Source organism: Nannobrachium achirus, assembly GCF_963921795.1.
Source record: "Nannobrachium achirus genome assembly, chromosome: 1".
Classification (NCBI taxonomy): domain Eukaryota; kingdom Metazoa; phylum Chordata; class Actinopteri; order Myctophiformes; family Myctophidae; genus Nannobrachium; species Nannobrachium achirus.
This window is the reverse complement of record NC_137810.1, coordinates 14,477,813-14,501,158: the sequence shown is the minus strand read 5'-3', so window position 1 is coordinate 14,501,158 and position 23,346 is coordinate 14,477,813. Positions and strand designations below refer to the sequence as shown.

At 42.6% G+C, this 23,346-nt stretch overlaps 1 protein-coding gene across 1 annotated transcript in view; it reads left to right on the top strand.

Moving 5' to 3' along the window:
* Positions 1–8,364: 8,364 nt before the first annotated feature.
* The window catches only part of farp2 (FERM, RhoGEF and pleckstrin domain protein 2), a 69,646-nt gene continuing 54,664 nt past the window's right edge, over positions 8,365–23,346 (top strand). Inside the window, exons 1-2 of the mRNA XM_080732971.1 lie at positions 8,365–8,460; positions 9,607–9,852. Coding sequence (XP_080589097.1) covers positions 9,637–9,852 — 216 coding nt within the window. The 5' untranslated portion in view covers positions 8,365–8,460; positions 9,607–9,636. The remainder of the gene's footprint in view (positions 8,461–9,606; positions 9,853–23,346) is intronic.

Genomic DNA, 23,346 nt, shown 5'->3' with positions numbered 1-23,346 from the left:
TGAAAAGGATAAACGTGTCCCTATAGAGATCTCTGTATCTGTCTCTCTGTCGTGTCCATATTTGTGAGCAGACTCAGCAGAGACCTCTTTCTCTGTCTTTTATGCCCATTTATGGAGATCTTATGCTCTTCGACTGGCTTTCATACACTTGAACAAGTCCAGGAATGCCACGAACAATCGGCGTGGTGGAGTAAATAATCTTCCAATTCGAGTCTTTTTTCCTGTTTTTAGGTTGCTGTTGTTGGTTGTCATGGCTGAAAGTTCGAACCTGATGTCACGTGGGAGGCCTGACTGCTCCAGACCATGCTGAACAACTAACAGCATGCATAACGACTTGAGACTTGGACTTAGGTCTAAGATGTACAGGTCATCAGATCTATGTCCTCCAAAAAAGATGATCTGATTTCCCACCATGCAACAGCACATCCTTGACATCGGACCGCTGAAGTACCCTTTTGCCCAAGGGGACTCCCCATTGGGCTCAACCAGCGTCCAGGAGCAGGTCTTTGGATTGTATTTCCAAAAATCATCGAAGTGCCGGTACATATTAATTCCACCAAATATATAGAGCTCTCCCTTGTAGGCAAAGGCTGAATGCCCCCAACGTCTCTCTAGAAGCTGTGCATCCGGTGTGGGCAGCCAGCAGTTGGTCTCTGTGTCAAATACACTGCAGTTGTTGCCAAAGTAGTCGGAGCTGTAGCCCCCGAATACAAAGATCCTTGTCCCGATGATGGTGGCAGTGTGTTCAGATGCCGGTGTTCCTTGGGCGTCGATTAAGGACCAGACCATCGTGGTGGTGTCCAACTTGTGAAGGTCATTGTAGCTGTGCCCGGGAGCTCCAGATCCTCCATAGATGTACATGTCCTTCCCCAAGACGCAGGCCGAGTGCAGGCACCTCGCCGCCGGAACAGGCCCAGATATTTTGGGCTTGGACCACGTGTGGGTGTCGACGTCAAAGGCATAGAGCTTGTTGTTGTAATCGTTGGAATACTTCCCTGTGTACATACGCCCGCCCCAGATGTAGATGGTATCCTCTATCAGAACAGCTGTGTGGCCATAGCGCTGTGAAGGAACCACCTCAAGGGAGTCGTTATCCTCTTCTCCAGCTGCCACTACCGGGGGCAACTTCACCCAGAGCGATGACACTGTGTTGTAGACGTGTACATCAATCTGACCGTCGAGGGTCTCCTTGGTTCCTCCAAAGGAATACACCTTGTGCCCAACTGCCACAGCAGCATGGTAGTCCCTCTTGAAGCCTCCTCCTTTCTGATGCCGTGTCCACTGCATCTCAGAGATCGGTATTGAAGAGTCTTGAGAACGCCGAGGCACTTTGTAGTCGGTTACTGTCTGCGCTGGAAACTAGCTGGGAACCGTTGGCTGGTTCTGTTCTGTAGCTCTGCTTGCTCCGTGCTGATCTGATCGCTTGCTGACAGAAGAGTGCGCTGGAAAGACGGCGCTGGGAACGTTTTTTGTGTGTTGAGCGAAGCACGCGCGGCTCAAATGGGCCAATCCGCGGCGCGGATAGGCTCTGACGTATCAGCAGAAGCCACGCCCATGCACGCATGTCTTAAAGGTAAACACAAACACCGGCATTCTTTCTGCAGTGTGATCCGGTTTCCGGTTTGTTTGTTTGTTGGGGGCTAAACTAATGCGAAAAACAATTAGTTTTAATACATCAAACGATTATTAATTATACTCCAAAAGAAAGGGAAACGATTCCACCAAACCAACCCCATTTTAAACTAGGGGAATCATTTTGGAGGTGCACGACGCCGGAGGTTCTGTTCGTATGTTCCGGCCGGTAATTAGCATTCATGGAAAACAAACTACTGCAAAGGCAGCGCATTTATTTATGAACAGTGACACTGCCGTTAGCTTGCAAAGATAACTCACCATGTTTATGTTTCAAGCGAGAATTGCCCTGCTGACAAGTTTTGTTTACATTCAAACGTCATAACGTTACACAATTTCCCAATGTTGCCATCTCGTGGTTACTGTTGGTATTGCTTCGAGAGGTCACCTGGGGTAGAACAAAGTAATAAATAAGTCTAACCATCTCATGGTAACTAACCACTGCTGGATAGGCAGACTCTACAACTGAACTCTTGTTCAAAATTAATTTGTGAATAATTAGGATAATTAAGGGTGTCACAATTCCCCAAATCAATGTAAGATTTGATTCCATTTTCTAACAAAACATTTTAATCCTGGTGGCTTTTTGCAGGTGATGAAACTTGAGCTGTTGTACCTTCACATAACGGATTTAAACCACTGACCATAGTTGTGGGGTGTGCATGGGTTCCCTGACATTGTTTGGGAATTTGATTTCTTTGTAAATTACTTCATCATAACCATGTCATACTAGCACATATCAGTTGGTCCTGTCTTGGTTAGTGGTGGACTTCTAGCAGCACCTTGAGATCAATGTTGCACTGAATGGAGTGTTGCAGGATGCCAGTCATGTGCCAGTCATGCCCATCAGCAACGACATCCACCAGAAGTCAAGAATGCTGCATTGTGACACTGTAAGTGTGAGCTTTGAGGCCATTACACACCAGGAGTGATGCGAATAAACTATTCCAAAATGTTTTTTTGGGGGAAATGAAAAGAATTAAACAATTATTAAAAATAAAGGAAATGGCTAATTGAAAAAACATGGCACGCATTAGAAGGACAATATCAGTCACCAGAACCAAGAACGGGTGTTTGGTTCAAATGGAGTTTGAAGTGGTTGTAAAGGAAGGGGCTGGTTCTGATAAAATGAATATCAAATATCTAAATACTGATATTTTACTAAATACTGGATAATTTAAAAACTTCTTGGTTGGTCACAAAAGCTTGTGTAAACAATAAAATGGCCAAAAATGTTTTTGAACGTGAAATATCCAGTAACCACTTTTCATTTATGTCATTTATTTATTTATTTTTTCAAAAATATTTATATGTTAACGCAAAATATGGACTCTTGTTTTGTGTTTAAGCATAATGTTGTTGCAGAAATGTGCTCAAATATACATCCATTTCAGATGGACACTTGACAACAATTACGTTACAAACTAATCTCCAATACATTTTGGCTGTGTTTCTCCCTCCTCGCAGAAATGTGATGAGATCATTGTGCTCCATCTGGGCTACCTGAACTACACCCAGTACCAGATCATGGTCAGCTTCAAAGGTCTAGAAAACATCACATATGACATCAAAGTTAACTTTGCGGTAAGCAACTTCCACACACTTGCAACTTCAATTCAAAACGGCTGTCATTTAGGGATGGGACGATACAGTCCCGGCCAAACCAGGACGTCTGGTCACCCTATGCATGGGGTATTTAGTGTTTTATTGACAGCACATGGTAGGCTAGTTTGACTTGTTTGCTCTGTAAGACAATTACGTGTGTTTATTCATGTGTTGACTGTAATAATATCAGGGATATCTGTGTCACTGAAGTATTGTAGCACAGTGTAGCCTAATCCCTAATGCCCAGAACTTCTGATGTAGAAAATGTACTATTTAGAGATGGTGAGATTGTAGATCTGATATTTTCAATGAAAGTTCCCCCATGCTCATTCATGCTGCTATAGGCCTAAAGCTAGGATCCAACTCCAAGAGTTTTAAGTTACATTTATCACCACCAAAACAAGTGAAAGTGGGTCTGTGCCGTCTATATGTCGACCGGGATGAAGTTTATAATGTAATCTTCACAATCAAAACGTAATTTAAAGTTATCTGAGCGTTAACATCGTTTTGGCGACTAGGGTGTGTGTACGTGTCAAAAATATCCAATTACAAACGTTAAACTAATACCTAGTATATCGATCTAGATGGATTACCGGATAGTAGAATTATTCCATTGCATTGTAGTGACTCATGACTCGAGTGGACTCGTGGGGGAAGTCCCCACGGCCGAGTCCCTTGGTCCGAGACAGAGTCAAGTCCAAGTCAAATTAAGGGGGCGAGACCGAGTAAATGAGTTGTATGTTGCCAAAGCAAATTCCTATGTGTGATACACAATGGTAAATAAAGGAATCTGAATCTGAATCTGAAATGAGACCGGACTCGAGACGAGTCAATGACTTGAGTAGCCTACTACAACACTAATAATGGCATTCTCAAAATAGGGACACCAGGTTGGCTTCCTTTCCATGCTTAAATGCTTGTGAGACCACATTACACTCAACACTACCAGGCACAACACAATTTATTTCCAAATGGAATTTAATTGAAATTCAGAAGGTCTTCCGTACGGGGAAAAAAGATTGTAGGCCTTTTCCTCATTCTAAACAACTCTTAGCTACTCTATGAAGCAAAATGAAAACAGATTGTGTCCTGAGCTGCAGACAATCCTGATCTCCTCAAAGGCTGTAGACTTGAATATAGAAATTGAGTTATTTCGGCTTGTGACAGGATCTAAGACAAGAAATAATAAATCCTCAACAGTGATCACCTCATAAGGGTTGTAGCCTAACTGTTAGTCGTTACGGGTGTAATTTAGTGATTAATTAGCATAAATGTCATGAATATCAATGAAATTATATATCACCAGTTTACCTGTTTTTAAAACAGATCAGTCTCATAAATTGATTTTTTTTAACAGGATTTTGAATTCTTGACTGAGGCAGGGTCATGGTCATCATCCAACAATATACAAAAGACAAACAAGAGTTATTTCTAATCAAGGATGTTTGTTAACTAAAACACATGCCATAGGCAATATTAATGTTCCAATACAGCCAAACAAGATGTAATTTCTGCTGTGGTCCCTGATTAGAACGTATGTGCTATAGGCTATACTTCTTTGTTGTTGACTGTGGAGATTGAAAGAGAGGGTAAGATAGGTGATAGTTGACAAGAAATAGAGATAGTAGTTAACAGAACCCTGTCAATAGGCTGAGGAAAACACTCCTAATACACATCCTATTGCCATTACACATCAGATGATGGGAACCAGACCTTTGATTGACAGGGGTCACGTTCCAGGTAAGCTTTTGGAGCTTGTTGGTCTTTGTCGCCTGCCAGGTGGAACAACCTTCCTCGACACTAAAATACAGATTCCACAAGGACATATCGTCGGTGTCGGGTGGAAACCTTGTATGTCCAAAACCTTTCGTTTTGTATTTATTGTTTTAAAAATGAACTAAACCAGTGAAAATAGCAGATCTACAAGCACACAACGCCTCGCACCGCGAGGCGTTGTGTGCTTGCAGATCGGCTGTTTTCACTACTTTTGTGCAACAGCCTTGTATGATGAAGCAGGGCTTTACTTGTAAAAAAAACATACAAACTTGAAACTTGGAGATCCGAGGTTTCTGCCCGACAGTGACGATATACACATTGTTAGGATAATTCTGAGGACTGACATTTTGTCTGACCAAAAGATGTGTTCTCAGCACTTGAGTATGGAAGGTCAATTCTGCCTGACTATGAAATATGATGCTCTATGCTTGGCATCCGAGAGTGGCAACACTACCCTGACCAAACTACTGCATGAACATGTGTTCCGTTCTTATCGACTGAGAATGGAAGGCCAACTGCTTTATGCCGAGGCCATAGTCACTGCCCTAGCCAGAATACTGACGCCTGATACAAGTAACATTCTCTTTGCATTCATAAAATCGTATAACTTGTCGTCTTGCTGTCTGGGTCTGAAGTTTGCCTACAGAGGAATAGCTATACTGTACTTGACCTTGCTGTATGAGCCTGCTGCTTAATAACACAGTACAATGAGGGTGTACTAAACTCAAAAGGCATATTATCAGATGAATTTACTTCCCTTGCTAGGACTAGATTCAGACACTTCAGCATACAGTCATATATTAATATGAAGTAAGATGAATACTATATATTTTTTTATTTAACCTTTATTTAACCAGATAAAAACACATTGAGACATGATCTCTTTTTCGAGTGTGACCTGGCCAAGAGGCAGAAATAAAAATGTACACAATCCTTGCTTACATACAAGACATCACAGCAAAAATAGAACATCCATGATACACAAACAGATACCTAAGAACTCCAAAAATACAAAATGTACACTAAATAATAAACTAGTTTGCAATTCACAGGTAGCAGTACACGCACAGTGTGCCCAATGTACCCAAAGGAAGAGATCAACAGAGCAAATTAATTACAGGTCTGAAGTGCAAGCGTTTGTAGATCAGTGATTCTCTTAAAACTTTTCAAAGGAATTAACACAGCCAATTTGAGTCTGGACTGAAGGTCATTCCATGACCAGGGGCCAAAAAAGGAGAGCCTCTTTTTTTTCTTTTCTTTTTTTTATATATCTTTATATATATATTTATTGCGACCGTAGGTCGCAGTTACTTGCACACTATCCAAACCTCCACCGGCTGTCCCTCCGTCACTCCCTCCGTCACTCCCTCTGTCACACGTCACACGTCACACTTTTGCCCTGCTCATATCTCTGCAACCGTTGCCCCGATCCATGCCAGATTTTGCACACACACTCCTTGCCTGCCAAACTACAACCTCCAAGGACCCCCGGAGTTTCGGGGACCCCCAGGTCCCTGGGGGACCCCCAGGTGTAAAAAATTACCAAATGTGCAAAAATGACCAAATGACCACCCCAACGGGGCTGCTCTCTCTGTGTCACACACACACACACACACACACACACACACACACACACACACACACACTCTCTCTCTCTCTCTCAAACATAATGTGTGACCTGCCAAGTGGCAAGGAATGTTGCCACTGTCCTCTCTCTCTCTCACACACACACACACACACACACACACACACACACACACACACACACACACACACACACACACACACACACACACACACACACACACACACACACACACACACACACACACACACACACACACACACACACACACACCCCTTCACACCAGGGAGTCCAGGAAGGATGAGCCTCCATGCTTAAATAAACAGACCTGGGTCCACTATCAAGATCTGCCTGTGGGTGTGTCTACTTTTAGCAGGAGAGCTTGCATCTTGCATGCTAGTATTGGCATTTCTCCCAAACTCAATGAAGACAACACACAAGATTTGAAGACTTCTAGAAGAAATGAGACTACAGAATTTGCCCTAAAATCACACAAACCACTACACAGTATCTCTACAGTCACCCTGCTCCTACAGATTTTGCCCTAAAATCATGCACACCAGTACACAGTATCTCTACAGTCATGTAATCACAACGCATCTGTCCCATCTAGCGCCACCATCAGGACGATTTTGCACAAACTACTTTTTGGCCTATTTATGGAGATAAGCCGTTGGTCGCTTATCTCCCGATTAGGGAGTCTTACTGGTATTTACAGTATATAATAGATCAATAGGCTAAAAGGAATATAAATTGTATTTCTGTTACAGTTGTATAATGTATTGATTATAATTCAGGGTTGGACAATGGTGGGTCTCTGCTCTACATTTAAATGATGTCTTGAGACAATTTATTGTGATTTGGCAATAAAATAATTTTGAATTGAATACATATGGGATTAACTCTTACAGAACAGATGTCTTTTTTTATCTATAAGTTTCTCGGGGTGACAAAACACAACTTCTCTATCCAGCTTAAGCTACAGCAAACTTTGATTGATCAAAGGTATCAATGACAATTAGTTTGAATTATTGTTGTTGTTGTTCTCCTTGGTTGAGGACTGGAATTCAACTGGAATGCATTCAACATTTTTACATGAACAACAGGAGAGGGCGCTGTTTTACAAGCAAACACAAGTCTCGGTTATTTACATTAGGCCTCTTGACACAGTCTAAACACAACTATTATGAAGTCGTTGCAAACTTTGGATGTAGTGCAATAAATAGATGAAAACAAATGTGTCTATTTGGATGAACACAACAGGCGAAGTTGTGAATGTTATTAGCTACAATAACCGGTGGAGATTTGATGCCATCATCACCTCAGATCAGAAAGATATTTTGATAATTGTCTCTAATCTCTATGGTCTTAACTTTGATTGCATTTTCACTTTGTTTAAGTCTGAGTCTGACTGGGAAACAAATCTGACTAGTCTCTGGATGTTCATACAACAATGCAGCTGATTTAGTCCTATTTACCTAAATTGTAATTTCTAAAACTTCGAAGTGTCAAGTAAAATGTAAAACGATATAGTTAATGATCTCACACACACACACACACACACACACACACACACACACACACACACACACACACACACACACACACACACACACACACACACACACACACACACACACACACACACCATACAGCCATATTAAGCAAGGTAAATCTTCATTCCCCTGTACAATCCGATGCCATTTGAACCAATGGTGAGGCTTAGAGGGGTTGCATTACCCAATGACAAAATAGGCTCTGTGCGCACAGAGCTCATTCTGACGACGACCATGGATCGGAGGAGTGGAGTAGTACTTTTCGATGGTACGAAGTTTTAGTACTTTGTTTCGAGGCAAACAAAGGTAAGATTTACTTTATTGCCATTCCGTACAATAACGTCCAGACTTTCTCGAGAAAAGCACAAGGATAATAAGAATGTAAACGCAGTGCTTCTCTTCGATAGCTTATCTTAAATGTCCAATGAGCCTCCTTTATTTTTGATCTTTCCCCCCCTTCTTTCTGTGCCTCACCTAAACAAGTTATAGTCACGTTTATGCGTGACTTTGGATTGATTTAGATTACTTTAATTGCATTTTAAATAACAATTGCCTTGCCTAATCGCAACCGTAAAATCTCATATGGCCCTGCTGTAACGATTGGGCCTGTGCACGCAAGTTAGAACTTAATGCGCTCATTTCTTGTATTCTTTTACGCCACTTACGTCACTTGGTCGATTATGCTTTTAGTCTGCTTTCGAAAGTTTCTATGGCTAGTTTAAAACAGTGACTGCCTGCATCGATTGTCCGCATTTAAAATCTGAAATGACGCCTAGAAATGAATAAAGCAAGCACGTTAACGCATGAAGTTGAATGAGCTTCACACATGCTCACGAACTTGAGACTTTCAAGGTAGCCTATTCTATTCGAGGAAGGACTTTCGAAGTTATTTAAGCTATTAAATTGAATCGTGCCCAACGCTGTTAAATAAGTTGATGTACAGACAGCACGTTAAACAGCCAAAACAGAAACCTTTTTACCATGATCAAAACAAAACAACACTTAGGCTAATTTTAGCTAATAAATTCCTCGATGTTTAGTGGTTCTCAATCTTGTACATTTCAAGGTCTTCCCTTAACTCTGACAGTATACAAATGGACCTGTTCGGGTCCATTTGATTCCATTTGTACACTGTCAGAGTTACAGACTTTTAAGGGTCAACTAGACCCCCTAAAGCAGTGTTTCTCAAACTTTGACTTTTGAAGGTCTCTCCTTAACTTTGACAGTGTACAAATGGTCCATTTGGTTCCATGTGTACACTGTCAAAGTTATAGATGGTCCAAGGGTCAATTTAGACCCCCATAAAGGAACCCAGAGAGTCCCTGAAATCCACTTTGAGAACCACTGCCCTAAAGGAACCTATATAGACTAGAGAGTCCCTGGAATCCACTTTGAGAACCACTGTTATATAGCCTACCCTTGAAAAGTATTTCCTATAATCTGTGTGTGCAGGAGTGAGGCGTTCTACTGCTTTGAGCAGTAATGGGGGAGACTGAGGGCTTGTACAGGGTCCTCCAGACCCCTGGCACACGGCTGGGGGCCCAGTTCAACGCCGGGACCTTCAGCACGCTGGAGCCCGGGCAGAGCCTCAGTGTCAACATGGCGAGCAGTGGGGGCAAAACAAGCCCCCATGGGAGAGGCGGACTACAAATCCGTGTGCTGGGGCTGGACGACACCCAGGAGTTCTATGACGCTGAGGTGAGCTTGTTTTCAATTCATACGTAATCGTCGTACCATGACAGCCAAGCTGTGCTTCCTGTGCCATGTTTATATATTATGCTTCTTTCTGTTATGTGGAGAGAACTGTGGTACCTTGAACAGAGAGAGCAGGACACATCATTCTGGTCCCTTAGCAACCCTGCTTGCGTGTGGCTTGGGCTTGTGACAGCTGCCACATGGCTTTGGTGCTGAAATCCCTTCCTCCTTAAGGCTTCTTACCCCGCAACCTACTCACCAGGCCACACTTTATTTGTTTTCAGGCAATGTGCTCTCTGTGCTCAGAACCAATGTCTGACCATTTCGGAGATTGAGAAACGGATGATATAGTATTGTCGTTGGCGGGTGAAAACCTTGTATGTCCATTGTCCAAAACCGTTGGTTTTGCATTTATCATTTTAAAATGATTTAAACTAGTGAAAACAGCCGATCTACACAACCGTGAGGCGTTGTGTGCTTGTAGATCTGCTGTTTTCACGACTTTTGTGTGACAGTCTTGTATGATGAAGCAGGGCTTTGCTTTATGAAAAAGAGAATACAAATTTGAAACTTGGAGATACGAGGTTTCCACCCGACAGTGACGATATATACTGCCATCCATGCTTTAACGATTTCTTTCTTTCTTTGTTTAACAGTAACTTAATTGTTAGTTCGTTCCCTTAGCAGAGAATGGCTCCAGTTGGAACATTATTACCTATTGTCTAGCCTCTTTTTGAAGTCCATTGTAATGTCATTTCTATAGTGTATGTAACTTAAGGCGTGATGAAAGGGGCCGACAGCACACAGCCTGTCTGAGCTCAATATTCTAGCTGTGGTTTGGTTCATGTGGCCCCTGGCTGTACCGGTGCCATCATCTTTGCCACCACAGCAACCAAAGTCTTGTGTCCACCCCATGTGCCGCTCTCGTCCAACTCTCTTGACCACATCAACAGAGGATTCTCTTAAATACTCCCCTGTAACAGCATGCAGTCCTAGGCTCAAACCTATTTTACCGACCAAAAAAGCAATAATTAACCCTATTCTCGAGGGCTCTATTCAAGGCCCTCCTCCTGCCTTTTGCTCTATAGTAAATAAACGTAACTTCTTCGCTAAGAAAAAACCCTATGTTATCCCCAGAATAGGGATGCTACTAGGGTTCTTAAACTGCATTTAAGGGAATGAATTCAAGGCTTATTGTTGGCCAACATTCCCCCACTGTAATTGCTTTTAAAAACAAATTGCACTTGCTGAAGATTTGCATCTGCTTTTGGAATGACGTGAAAATGAGAGGGCAACGTTGATCCCTTAGGTCTTGTTTTAGAAAATAAACTGTAGCTCCACACATCTGTCTGTGTACTTCCTTAGCTGTTGCCGGAGTCATTCACAAGACCAATAGGAAGTAATGAGGAAGGCACTATATCAGGGCAGGTTTCCTGCCTTCTCTAGTGGGACAAACAATGCACCCCGACCAGGGACGTGCTGGGCCCCTGATTCAGCCCGGGAAAGAGAGTTGGAGAGGCCCTCATTGCGCGCTATAGAGAGAGAGATCTCTCTCTATAGCACTCCTGCTACTCAAAGATTTGCCCTTTTCAGATCATGACAAGTGACAAGCCAGTGGGCCAATGAGTTATATTTCGTCGTTGTCGGGTGGAAACCATGTATGTCCAAAACCGTTTGTTTTGTATTTATTTATCATTTTAAAAATGATTTAAAATAGTGAAAACAGCCGATCTACAAGCACACAACGCCTCGCAACGCGAGGCGTTGTGTGCTAATGGCACACAACGCCTTTGACATTGTGTGCTAATGGCCGGCCTGGACCGGCCGGGAATGAACCGGCCGTTCGGGAGTTGTCCCGCTTTTCCCAATGGCCAGCACGTCCCTGACCCCGACTGTAGTTTCCGCATGAAATAAACACTTAGGAGACACTGACAAATGGGTGCAGTGGTTTTTAATTTAACTCTGTAATAAAACGGGGCATGTGTAGGTTACTATTCTGTGAGAACGGTTTTAGTGTTGTTACAAGAACGTCTCTGGCCTAAATCCCTCTGTAGCCACAACAATAGTCCTTCTGACAGCTGTAGTTTGGGAACACCCCTGACTCTGCACTGTCTACAGACATTTCATAATCTTGTGCACCATATGTCGTCTTGAAGCTTCATGCTAATGGACTTTGACACTCACACATTTTAATTTGCGTGGAAGACGAGGGTCTCTGTGTGCTGTTGAAGGGGGAGGAGGGTAGATACTTTGACCGGGGTCTCCCAGGGATCCATACTTACTTGGTTGCTTCACTCTTTCTTTTTCTTCTCCCCTCTACACCAATTCTCTTTGCCAAAAATATCCAAACTACAAGCTGTAAAAGCTTGTACGAGAAGAATAGGAAAAGATCTGCTATTTTGCCTGTATTATGAAATGCACAGAATAGGGACACTAGGTTTCATGTGGTTAAGAGAAAGAATTTCAATTCAAAGGAGCTTATTGGCATTGGAGAAAACTATGTTTACATTGCCAAAGCAAGTGTCAAAAATGTAGTAAAAACATTTGAAAATGTGGAACATATACAGTTGGAGGGGGTACAGAATCCAGAATCCACACTGGTTAAAAAATAATTGTTCACTTCAAAGTAAGCTCTGCTTGTGAAGATGATAGCAGTCAGTGACAGGCGGAAATGAATGTCTGCGTGGGGGGGTTCGGGGGGGGGGGGGGGGGGGGTGGCACCGAGTCGTGTTTTCCAACAGCAAGATGGTGTCTGAGAGAAGCTCTGTTGTTCACCAGTGCCTGCTTTATGTTGCTGTTAATTCAGTCTGAAGAGTTGTGGCCTGGCAAGGGAGAACAGGCTTTTATCTGTTTATTTACACACTGGGTTGCAGAGCTGAACACAACAGGCAATATCGACAGTGAAAAGAAGACAGGGTTTTTCATACTTCTACATTCAAAGAAGTTTGCCTGGCTGTTCCTTGCCACCTTGTGGAACATTCTCCATTTATCGTTTAGGTTGGACTGTCTGAGATTACTTAAAAAAACTAAAATACTGCTTGTTTCTTTCTGCTTGCTTTTATATTTTGCATAGACCATGATCACTTGTATAGGAAAAAAATATAACCAATAGCCTACTTCATTTTCCTCTGGCTTGTAATTTAATCTTTTCTTTTTGCTGTGCCGTTGCGTGAACACTATGCAAAAATAGATCCAAAATTGTAGTGTTGAATGCTGTTGAAGGTTTGTGGCCAACGAGGAACTGCCTCCCCCCATTTTGAGACTCTTAAGGTGGTTGCACACTGCTGCGTTTTTCGGGCCGAATATCGGAGTGAATTTCGGAGCGTGTGAATAAAAAGCGTGTGAATAATCAACCTCACGTTATGTCAGTCACGTTTGCACACTGCCGCCCGTTTCGTGCACCACTCGGTCCCTTGCTCTCTCTATCTCTCTCTCTCTCCTTGCCCTGAAAAACGCATTTCGCAACGAAAAACGCAGCAGTGTGCAACCACCTTTAGTCTTGTTTTTAGTGTGTCCTGGTTTTTGCGTCGCCAAAGGCACTTGCACTCTGGTTCACAACCTTTTGCCACCACTTTGCTACCTCTTTCCCTGTCTTTCTGGTCATGCTCAACTGCATATTGTCTAATGAAGAAGCGAAAATAGGCCAAAAAGAAGAAAATGAATGTCTTCTGTCCTGACATACACACACAAACAGGTTGTCTGTCTTTCTGTACTAATATACAGCCTTTCAAGGGTTGGGATGATTGATCTTTTGAGATGGTGCTGTACAGAGACTGTAAATGAACGACACTCAAAGCAGGCCACAGGTCACATTACGTGGTTTCGTTGCCGTGCGTTTTTAATTGAGAAAACAAATCGGATCACGGCGTGCTTTGATGTGTCGAGCCGTCATCTGTCGCAGGTAACTGGCATGATCGTCGTCAACAGCGTACGTTATTTGCCTGTGTGGCTCTTGTGTCTCCAGGACCCTCCCACACAGGAGAAAGCTCAGCCTTGTGGTTTTCAGGGCAGGGAAACACTGGACCCTTTTATCCTGAATGCCTGGCCAGCAGCCCCTCTGCTGGCCCTTCGCGTCCTAGCTCAAAACACGCAATAGCCTGAGTGAGGGTGGGATGTGTGGAATAGGGATGGGACGATATGAAAATTTCATATCAGGGATTAGTGTGACAAAATAAATCGCGATTTACGATATTATCGCGATAATCAAAATCCATTATCCTGTGGTGGAACATTTGCCAAAAAATAGCCGATCTACAAGCTCACAACGTGTCGCAACGCGACGCGTTGTGAGCTTGTAGATCGGCTATTTTTTGGCAAAGAAAAAGAAAAAAGAGTGAAAAAAAGACGTACGTATATTATAAGTACCTTTTTACCAATTATAGAGGGTTTAAGTGGTACCGGATATGCAGCTTTGCAAATAAAAGGTGAATTGATCCCAGTTAATGACAGAGGACGATATCACAATATATTAAAGCTCCACGATACGATTATCATGAGTGTTTTTTTATCACGACAAACGATAATATCACATATCGTCCCATCCCTAGTGTGGAACCTAGCAGTGTGAGAATGCGGTGGTACAGTATAGGGCACCGGTGGGAGGGGATCCGGGCCAGGCTTTGCTCGACGTTGGCAAACAAGCACATAAATAGCAAGGTTGACAACCGAGGGGGTTGGGGTTAGTAGGAGGGGGGATGGGGAGGGGGCATAGAGGGACAGCCTCCAGTGTTTAAAAGAGTAACTCGGAGCAAGCAGTTGTGTCCAGTGAGTAGAGTTTGAGCCTGCCTGAGTGCTTGGAGGGGGGAGGGGCACTGCTCAGGAGTGAAGACCCACTGGAAGTTAGGCCAGAGAATGTCAAAGACCGGCTTTATGCTGAGAAACCCTACCGTGGTTGCAGGGAGTCGTGGATGACAGAAAAACACCGGGTGACTTCAGGATATCGGTTTCAAATCTGTTGCGTTTAACGGGCCATTTAGGCCTAAAATTATTGGATGCTTTAACTATTAAAAAAATTGCAGATATACAAGCTCACAGCGCGGCACCGAGTGCCGCGCTGCGAGCTTGTAGATCTGCTATTTTTGAAAAGTTGTGAAAATGTGTGCAAATCTTTGAACATATGTATTTTTAAAGCGAACGTTTGTGACTCAAATTTTGCTTCTGGGGGGGTCCCTGGAACTAAATATTTTGAGATGGGGGCCAAATACTTATCATTTTGGGGGTCCTTCACATGAAAAGGTTTGAGAACCACTGACATAGTAGTCTCAAGAACAGACTAACTGAGCTCCAGTTAAGTGAAAAGGACCTTTTCTTTGACGATGGCTAGCCAGATTGCTGACTCAGAAACATAGGTTTTTCATAGTGCCGCGCTGTGAGCTTGTATATCTGCTATTTTTGGAGCGGTGAAAGCGCTCCCAATAGACAGGTATGTCCGTGGGTATGTATGTATGTATGTATGTATGTGGCTGGCTGGCTGGCCGTGTCTGTAGCCTGGCAATACCTTGAGTGGCCACACACAACACACAAGTTAAAGGAGGGGCGCTGTTCTGCAGCACACGCGCACACACACACACACACACACACACACACGGTATAGCTGCTCAGATTCACCGCTCCACTTCGAACCGAGGTTTGATTTTTCAATAGTTAAAGCATAAAATAATGATTCTAAATGGGTTAATCGTATTGTTTTCTCACATTCTACAGATAGACTTGGACGAAGAACCAGTAAACGGTGAAAAGCAATGAAGTGACGTTTAAGATTCTTCCACTTAGTTTTTTAGACCAGGTTTTAGAGCAGCAAACTAACAGTCTAGACTCTAGTTCATGTTTACTATGTGCAGATTATATACAATATAATGCCCCCGACACTCATGCCAAAATGATCGTACTGGAAATGCATGTATAAATAAATACCATTTTATGACGACCTGTTATTGCATTCTAAAATGTCCTTGGGGACTAGGGCGTGAATAATGAGCATTACCACACGGGTCTAATCAAATGTAAACATCAGCTGTGCCGGGTCCTGTCCCAGCACTATATTAGCGGTTTTCATGTGTCATGTTGTCAAGTTCAGGGACATAGTGACGAAATCTGGCATTATACAAATTATAAACTTCTATCGAATATCTTAATTAGGCCTACAATGAAATGACGTTTTTTAGGTTAACTGTTGTATAATCGCAATATTACACTCGAGGGTCGTGCTTTATCGTGGTTATTGGCACTTCAGCCCTGCCTACGGAACTCGCCTGTCTGCTCATTCCTGCACCGGCAGTAACCACGATAACGCACACCCTCTCCTGCAATATTGCTTAATTGGGACTCTGGGCCTTATGCATGATGTGGAATATACGTGCTTCTATCCTGCAATGGCAGCAGTTCATGTGTTAATCTGTAGTTCTGCGACATGCTGCTCCTGTTCTTAATTACAACCACTGTAGCTCAGCTGTCAACCCTGCCCAATCCATGCCTCCCACCCTACATCACTCTGTAGGTTGAGAGTAAACAGTGGCTAGGCCTAATGTGCTGTTATAGAGCCGCATGTGGCTCTTTGGGCCCTCTCCCGTGGCTCACTGTTGCTTGGGCAAAGACATTTATTATTATTTGTTTTTACTTTCAATTTTAATAACAATTTATTATTGTTAATAGGCATACAGTTATTCTTACAGGGGAACATAGGGTCGCCAGATATAAAACAAAATACGTTATTGAAGGAAAATAAAGAATGTATTAATGCTTGGACATACTGTTTGTTTGCTTTCACCACCAACGCTGCTGCCTTTACTTATCTGCTTTGAGAAATTAGCAAAAATAAAAAGTAATATTGAAAGACTTTTCCGGAAAAGGCACAAAGAAGCAAACATAATTGTGCGACTCCAGACAGATTTTGTATTAATTCTTTGGTTCTTTGGATAATAAAGGTTGCCTACCCCTTGGCCTAGACGGACGACTGAGAAACAAGCCCTCATTCGGATCTAACCAAGAGTAGAGACAAGAGAGTTGTTTTGTCTTGCTTTCTCACGCTGTCAGATCTAATGCTTTCTACTAAGTAGTAGGTAATCGTCAAATGCATGGGTAATTAATTGTCAAATGGTTCAGAAAGAGGTACTGTGTTCATGCGTGGCCGCCAGGATGATGTTGACAAGTATCTGGGTGACACAGCAGACGTGACCAGAGCAGAAGGCCCACCTAAACACCTGATCCTGATTACCGTTAGCCAGCGTGTTCTATCTGCTGACAAACCCTCTGGCCAGCTGTCCCGTCAGGGAGCGTAGGCAAACAGAACTAGGGCTAGGGCTGTCACGATATGACATTGTACATGGCAATTAATTGTCACTCAAATAATTGGCGATTGACGATTTAATTGTGTTTTTGTCGTTGATAATTACATTTCTGTTTGGCTTTTAGGCTTTGAAGTTATACATGGTAGATATGACGCATAACCTAAATATACAAAGAAATTGCTGACATATTTGACAACTTACTACTTAAAGCTATACTGTGTAAGTTGCTCAACTAGTGGTCAGTAGCGTCCGCGTCTTTCGGCCGTTTTTCGCCGCGGACCGGGCCTCACACCCCCGCGTCACCCCCGCGTCTGCCTCCACCTCGCCGAGATCTATCTTTAGAGGGGTCCCTGGTTCCTGTGCGTTCAGGCATTCCGGAGAAACGGAGTGTTTCACCCGAGTATAGATAGAGACACACGGGCGCCTACAAATATGGCCGCCCTATTGTGATAGCTAGCGACCCCACTTCAAGATGCGCTGTGATTGGCCGGCAGTGTATAGCCCTCGCTGTGATTGGCCGGTAGTGTATGATGACGTAATTTTTGCGCGAAAACCGGACCCCGGTCAGGATCATAGAAAACATATAAAGAGAAGGCGTCAGAAGCTGAAAATAACGGAGTGGGTGTTCTAAAACTTTAGCGATTTAAGAGTTAGGACAATTTTAAGATTTGTTTTATAAAAAAAGTTACATGGTACAACTTTAAAAAATAACTTTGATAATGGAAATAGCCGATCTACAAGCTCACAACGCGTCGCGAGCTTGTAGATCTGCTATTTCCACTATTTCGGCCATTTTTCAACATTCACGATTATGACGATTATGACAAAATAATTGCGATAATGTCAAATAATCACGATTAGACGATTACGTAATAATTGTGACAGCCCTAACTAGGGCTCCAACTATTAGCCTTAACAATTATTCTTCCAATTACATTTTTGATCGAGTAATGTTTTATTTTTTATTTATCAGTGAATCGACACACAAATATCAAATACATTTTTTTATGATCAATTAAATCTTTTTTTCCCTAAATTGATAATTTTTATAAAATGCATTTATAATAGATTAAATTGATTTGTTTGCTGTAAACAATACTGACCCATAATAACGAAGGGACGCTGCCATTGATTGAAGCCCAACGGGGGAGCCTTTGCATTGTCAACTTGTTTTCAGTTGCTACTTGCTCAGTAGCCGCTGTGTTACGGAGCTGTAAAATGTAATGTCAATGAGAGATCTCAGCCTGGTGCCAAGAGCACAACAATGCACATCCTGCTGTGTCAAACACACAAGCCCTGACACGGCCCTGCCATCAGCAGGATGTTCTTCTTGTTGCCTGCCGTTCACTGTTGGGCAATAAAATCTGCTTTTTTGGCAAACAGCGCTCAACCGGTCATGCAAGACACAAGCCCAGTCTGGCACGAATTTAGACCAAGTCATATTTGGATTAACCCTGTTTTTTTTGTTTTCTTTTTTTTCTCTGTGCCCAAGTTAACTGACTAGTAGAGCAGGGGTTTTCAAAGTGGGTGACGGGGCACCCTGGGGTGCTGCGACGGCAGTCCAGGCCAGGGTGCCATGAGATAATTTGATAATATTTGGAATTTATTTGGACACTTGAAGAAATATTTAGTATCATTTTAAACTTGAAGTACAAAGTTATTTTCAGTCAGTTCTAACCAAAATGGCTGTTATCTCAAAGTTTTCCTCGCAACATAATCACTAAAATATCGTCACTGTCGGGCAGAAACCTTGTATCTCCAAGTTTCAAATGTGTACGTCGCTTGCCCTGCTTCATCATACAAGACTGTCGCACAAAACTAGTGAGAACAGCCGATCTACAGGCATTGTGTGCTTGTAGATCTGCTGTTTTCACTAGTTTAGTACATTTGATAGATGATAAATACAAAACGAACGGTTTTGGACATACCAGGTTTCCACCCGACAACGACGATATGCTATAAATATAAGGTGCTGGGGGTGAAAATTATAATGTAGGGGTGCCTCGGATTAAAAAGAATATTCATAGGGTGCCCTATAGCCAAAAAGGTTTGGGAACCCCTGTAGTAGAGTACGCTTCTCACATAGCTGCGTGCTTGTCCAAAACACCCAATCCTAGCTCTCATTCTCCTGAAGGCGATGTGCCCGACAGAGAAACATCTGCTTGTCATCATCCATGCTGCTTGTGGGGCTTGATTATAAGTGACCCACTGACCTGCCTTTTAATGGCAGAGCTCGCAGATGAGACTGAGATTTCTTCTGTGGAAAGGATAGCTGGGTGGGAACTGGGAAGAACATGTGCTGTGAATTCACTGTCCACTTCACTACCAGTGTGGATGAACTGAAATGACCAGACATAAGCTCAATTCTAAGGGTGGATATTGGCAAGAATCTTGCGATGCAATACGTATTACGATACTTGGGTCACGATGCAATAGTATCACAATATATTGCGAATCTTTGCGATACGATACTATTGCGATATATCAGCTTTAAAAGCCGAAGGCGCTCCTCTAATGTTGTTGTTTTCGTTGTTCGCAGCCATTTTCTCGAGACACCTCACTCAATGAACCATGTGAAAGGGAAGTAGCTACTATACAGTAGTACAGCTTCATCTAGAAGCAGCAGAGTGCCAGGACCGGACTTCTACCATTGATTCCTATACATGGGAACATATTTTATTTTTCTCAAAGTATCGCGATACTACGGCCTGAAGTATCGATACAGTATTGGCAAATAAACTATTGCGATGTATTGCCATATCGATTATATTGCCCACCCCTACTCAATTCCATACCTGAATGCATTCAAATACTTTTGTTTGGCAACTGCAACGAAGCAGGGAACAAAAGTGGAAAAAGTTGTTATGACAAATCTTTTTTGTTAAAGCTTGAAGCACTTTATTCTAATAGTAATCAATGGAATAGAGTGGTTGTTCTATACACGGAATATATGCTTTCAGGTGGGTCAACAATGTCAGCCAATCAGGAAACAAACAACAAACAAGGAATCAATTTGATCTAGGTCCAATGCTCACTCATCTCTGTCTCTCTCACACACACACACACACACTCACTCACTCACTCACTCACTCACTCTTCTCGCAAGAATTAACCTCTGTTCTGTTGTCTGTTCATGCTTCATCATCATAGACTTTGTTGTTAATCTCAGTGTTTGTAAATGCCATATTGTACTGTATCAGCATCTGTAAGTAGGGGTGGGTGATATGGAAAAAATCACTTTATTTCTTTTTCAAGCAGTATCACGGTCCATGTTGGTTTTTATGGTTATTTTTCAAGTTACCAGTACAACCACCTACAAGGTAACACAAACTAAAAGAAAAAGGAGCAACAAAATACCACTTAAAGCAGGTTTTAATTAATTCTGCAATGAATCTCTGTATTAACAATTCAAAAGGGTTTTTTATATAGGGCTCCCTCAGTGTCTCTGAAAAGGCATATTGTGGACATTGTATTGTCACAAGTCAACGAGTGGGGGGGAAATCATTTTGTCCTTTTGGAACAGATTTTGACACATTGCACCATTTGCACGTTGCATACAATTAGTCAGTGTTTGGAGGAGATAGAAATGACAACACGTCTGTCTGTCTGTCGGAACTTTGGAATCGGATGACTTTCCAATATCTCGTAGTAAGAACATAACTGCTCAGTTGGTGTTATCTTCTCTTAAACATACTTTGATATGGCTAGGACCTGTGTGTATGTAAGTGAAAATATTTAAGCTATGTCTGAACATATACAACTTGTGCTCAGAAGCAGGGGCGTCACAAGGGGTAGGAAAGTGGGACTGAGTTACCAGGGCCCAAGGTGGAGGGGCCCTAGTAACTTTAGCTATTGAAAAATAGCAGATATACAAGCTCACAGCTTGTATATCTGCTATTTTTGAAAAGTCGTGAAAATGTGCGCAAATCTTTGAATATATGTATTTTTTAAGTGAACATTTGTAACTGAAATTTTGCTTCTGGGGGGTCCCTGGAACTAAATATTTTGAGATGGGGGGGGGGGGGGTCCTTCACATGAAAAAGTTTGAGCATCACTGATATGGAAACATAGGTTTCTTGGCACACATTTTCACGATTTTTCAAAAATAGCAGATCTGCAAGCTCGCAGCGCGGCACTCGGTGCCGCGCTGTGAGCTTGTATATCTGCTATTTTTCAATAGTTAACATTCATGGGGGCCCCGCAGTGAATCCTTGTACCCAGGGCCCAGAAGGTACAACGTTGCGTGCATTGAGGGTCTGGAATACTCACAGGCTCATGAACACATTTATACTACCAATCTCTTGATACTGTCCAGCCGTGTAGAATTGACAGAAACGGAAGTCAATACAGTGTTTGCTCTGCTCTCAAGCAGACCGATGGTAAACACTGATAATAAGTTAACCCTATGGACAAAGTGAGAGAGCAGCGATTTGGAGAGAAATGATCTGTGCAGTTGTGCAACGCGGCCAACATTCCATGTAGAAATGAGGCTTGATGTGAAATGAAGTAGGCCTGTTGCATAGTAGTGTAGTAGTGTGTGGACTATGTGCCCGCAGCCACTGCACACTGCATGCTTTTGTATATTGTTGCTGTAGGACAGAAACCTTGTATCTCATTCTCCATATTTAATTAGGCCTAGGAATTATTGAATGCTTTAGCTATTGAAAAATAGCAGATATACAAGCTCACAGCGCGGGCTTGTATATCTGCTATTTTTGAAAAAGTCGTGAAAATGTTTGAATATATGTATTTTTAAAGCGAACGTTTGTAAACTCAAATTTAGCTTCTGGGGGGTCCCTGGAACTAGATATTTTGAGATGGGGGTCCGTGGCCAAATACATATCATTTTGGGGGTCCTTCACATGAAAAGGTTTGAGAACCACTGACATAGTAGTCTCTCAAGAACAGACTAACTGAGCTCCAGTTAAGTGAAAAGGGCCTTTTCTTTGACGATGGCTGGCCAGATTGCTGACATAGAAACATAGGTTTTTCAAAAAAATCTTAGAAGGATTCAAAAGAGACTTATAGAATCGGGTCAAAATTCAAATTTTCATGATTTTTCAAAAATAGCAGATCTACAAGCTCGCAGCGCGGCACTCGCGCTGTGAGCTTGTATATCTGCTATTTTTCAATAGTTAAAGCATTCAATAATTCTAGGCTTAAATGGGTTAATTGTTTAGTTTTTTCATATCGCTGTTGTCGGGTGGAAACCGAAAGCATTTGTTTTGTATTTATCATTTAAAATAGTGAAAATAGCCGATCTGTTCAGTAGAGATCGGCTATTTTCAAGGGCTTTACTTTACATGAAAACATAAATATCTGAAACTTGGAGATACGAGGTTTCTGCCCGACAGTGACGATAATTATGTACGTCACGAAAATGTCAGAGCTGCAAGCTCACAACAAGATATTCAATCCAGGAGAAGGCGAGAGGCTGCATTTGAATGACTGTAACAGTAGAGTACCTTGCAGGGACATGCTGGGCCCCTGATTCAGCCCGGGAAAAAGAGTTGTAGAGGCCCTCATTGCACGCTATAGAGAGAGATCTCTCTCTCTAGCGCTGCTGCTACTCAAAGATTTGCCATTTCAGATCATGACAAGTGACAAGCCAGTGGGCCAATTACATGAGTTATATTTCGTCGTATGTCCAAAACCGTTTATTTTGTATTTATCATTTTAAAAATGATTTAAACTAGTGAAAACAGCCGATCTGTGCGAGGCGTTGTGTGCTTGTAGATCTGCTGTTTTCACTACTTTAGTGCAATGGCCTTGTATGATGAAGCAGGGCTTTGCTTTGCGAAAATAAATTATAAATTTGAAACTTGGAGATACAAGGTTTCTGCCCGACAGTGACGATTTACTTTGTTGGCCGCCCAGCCCCCAAAACGGAACAAAGGCCGATATTTTATTTTAATTTTTTTTCCCCTAATGGCCGGCCTGGACCGGCCGGGAATGAACCGGCCGTTCGGGAGTTGTCCCGCTTTTCCCAATGGCCAGCACGTCCCTGGTACCTTGTCTTTTTCTCCCTGCCTCCTTTGGATCACAGTGAAAATGTCATCTCACCGGCTCAGATTGTAGAGGATTGGTGCTGAATGTCCCGGAGGGGGAGGAGGAGGCTGCTGGGATTTTATTTGCACCCGGGACTGGAGCTCCTTGAATGGAGCTGCATTCCTTCAAGAGGTTAATGAGGAACACAGCAAGGGAGGGGCTT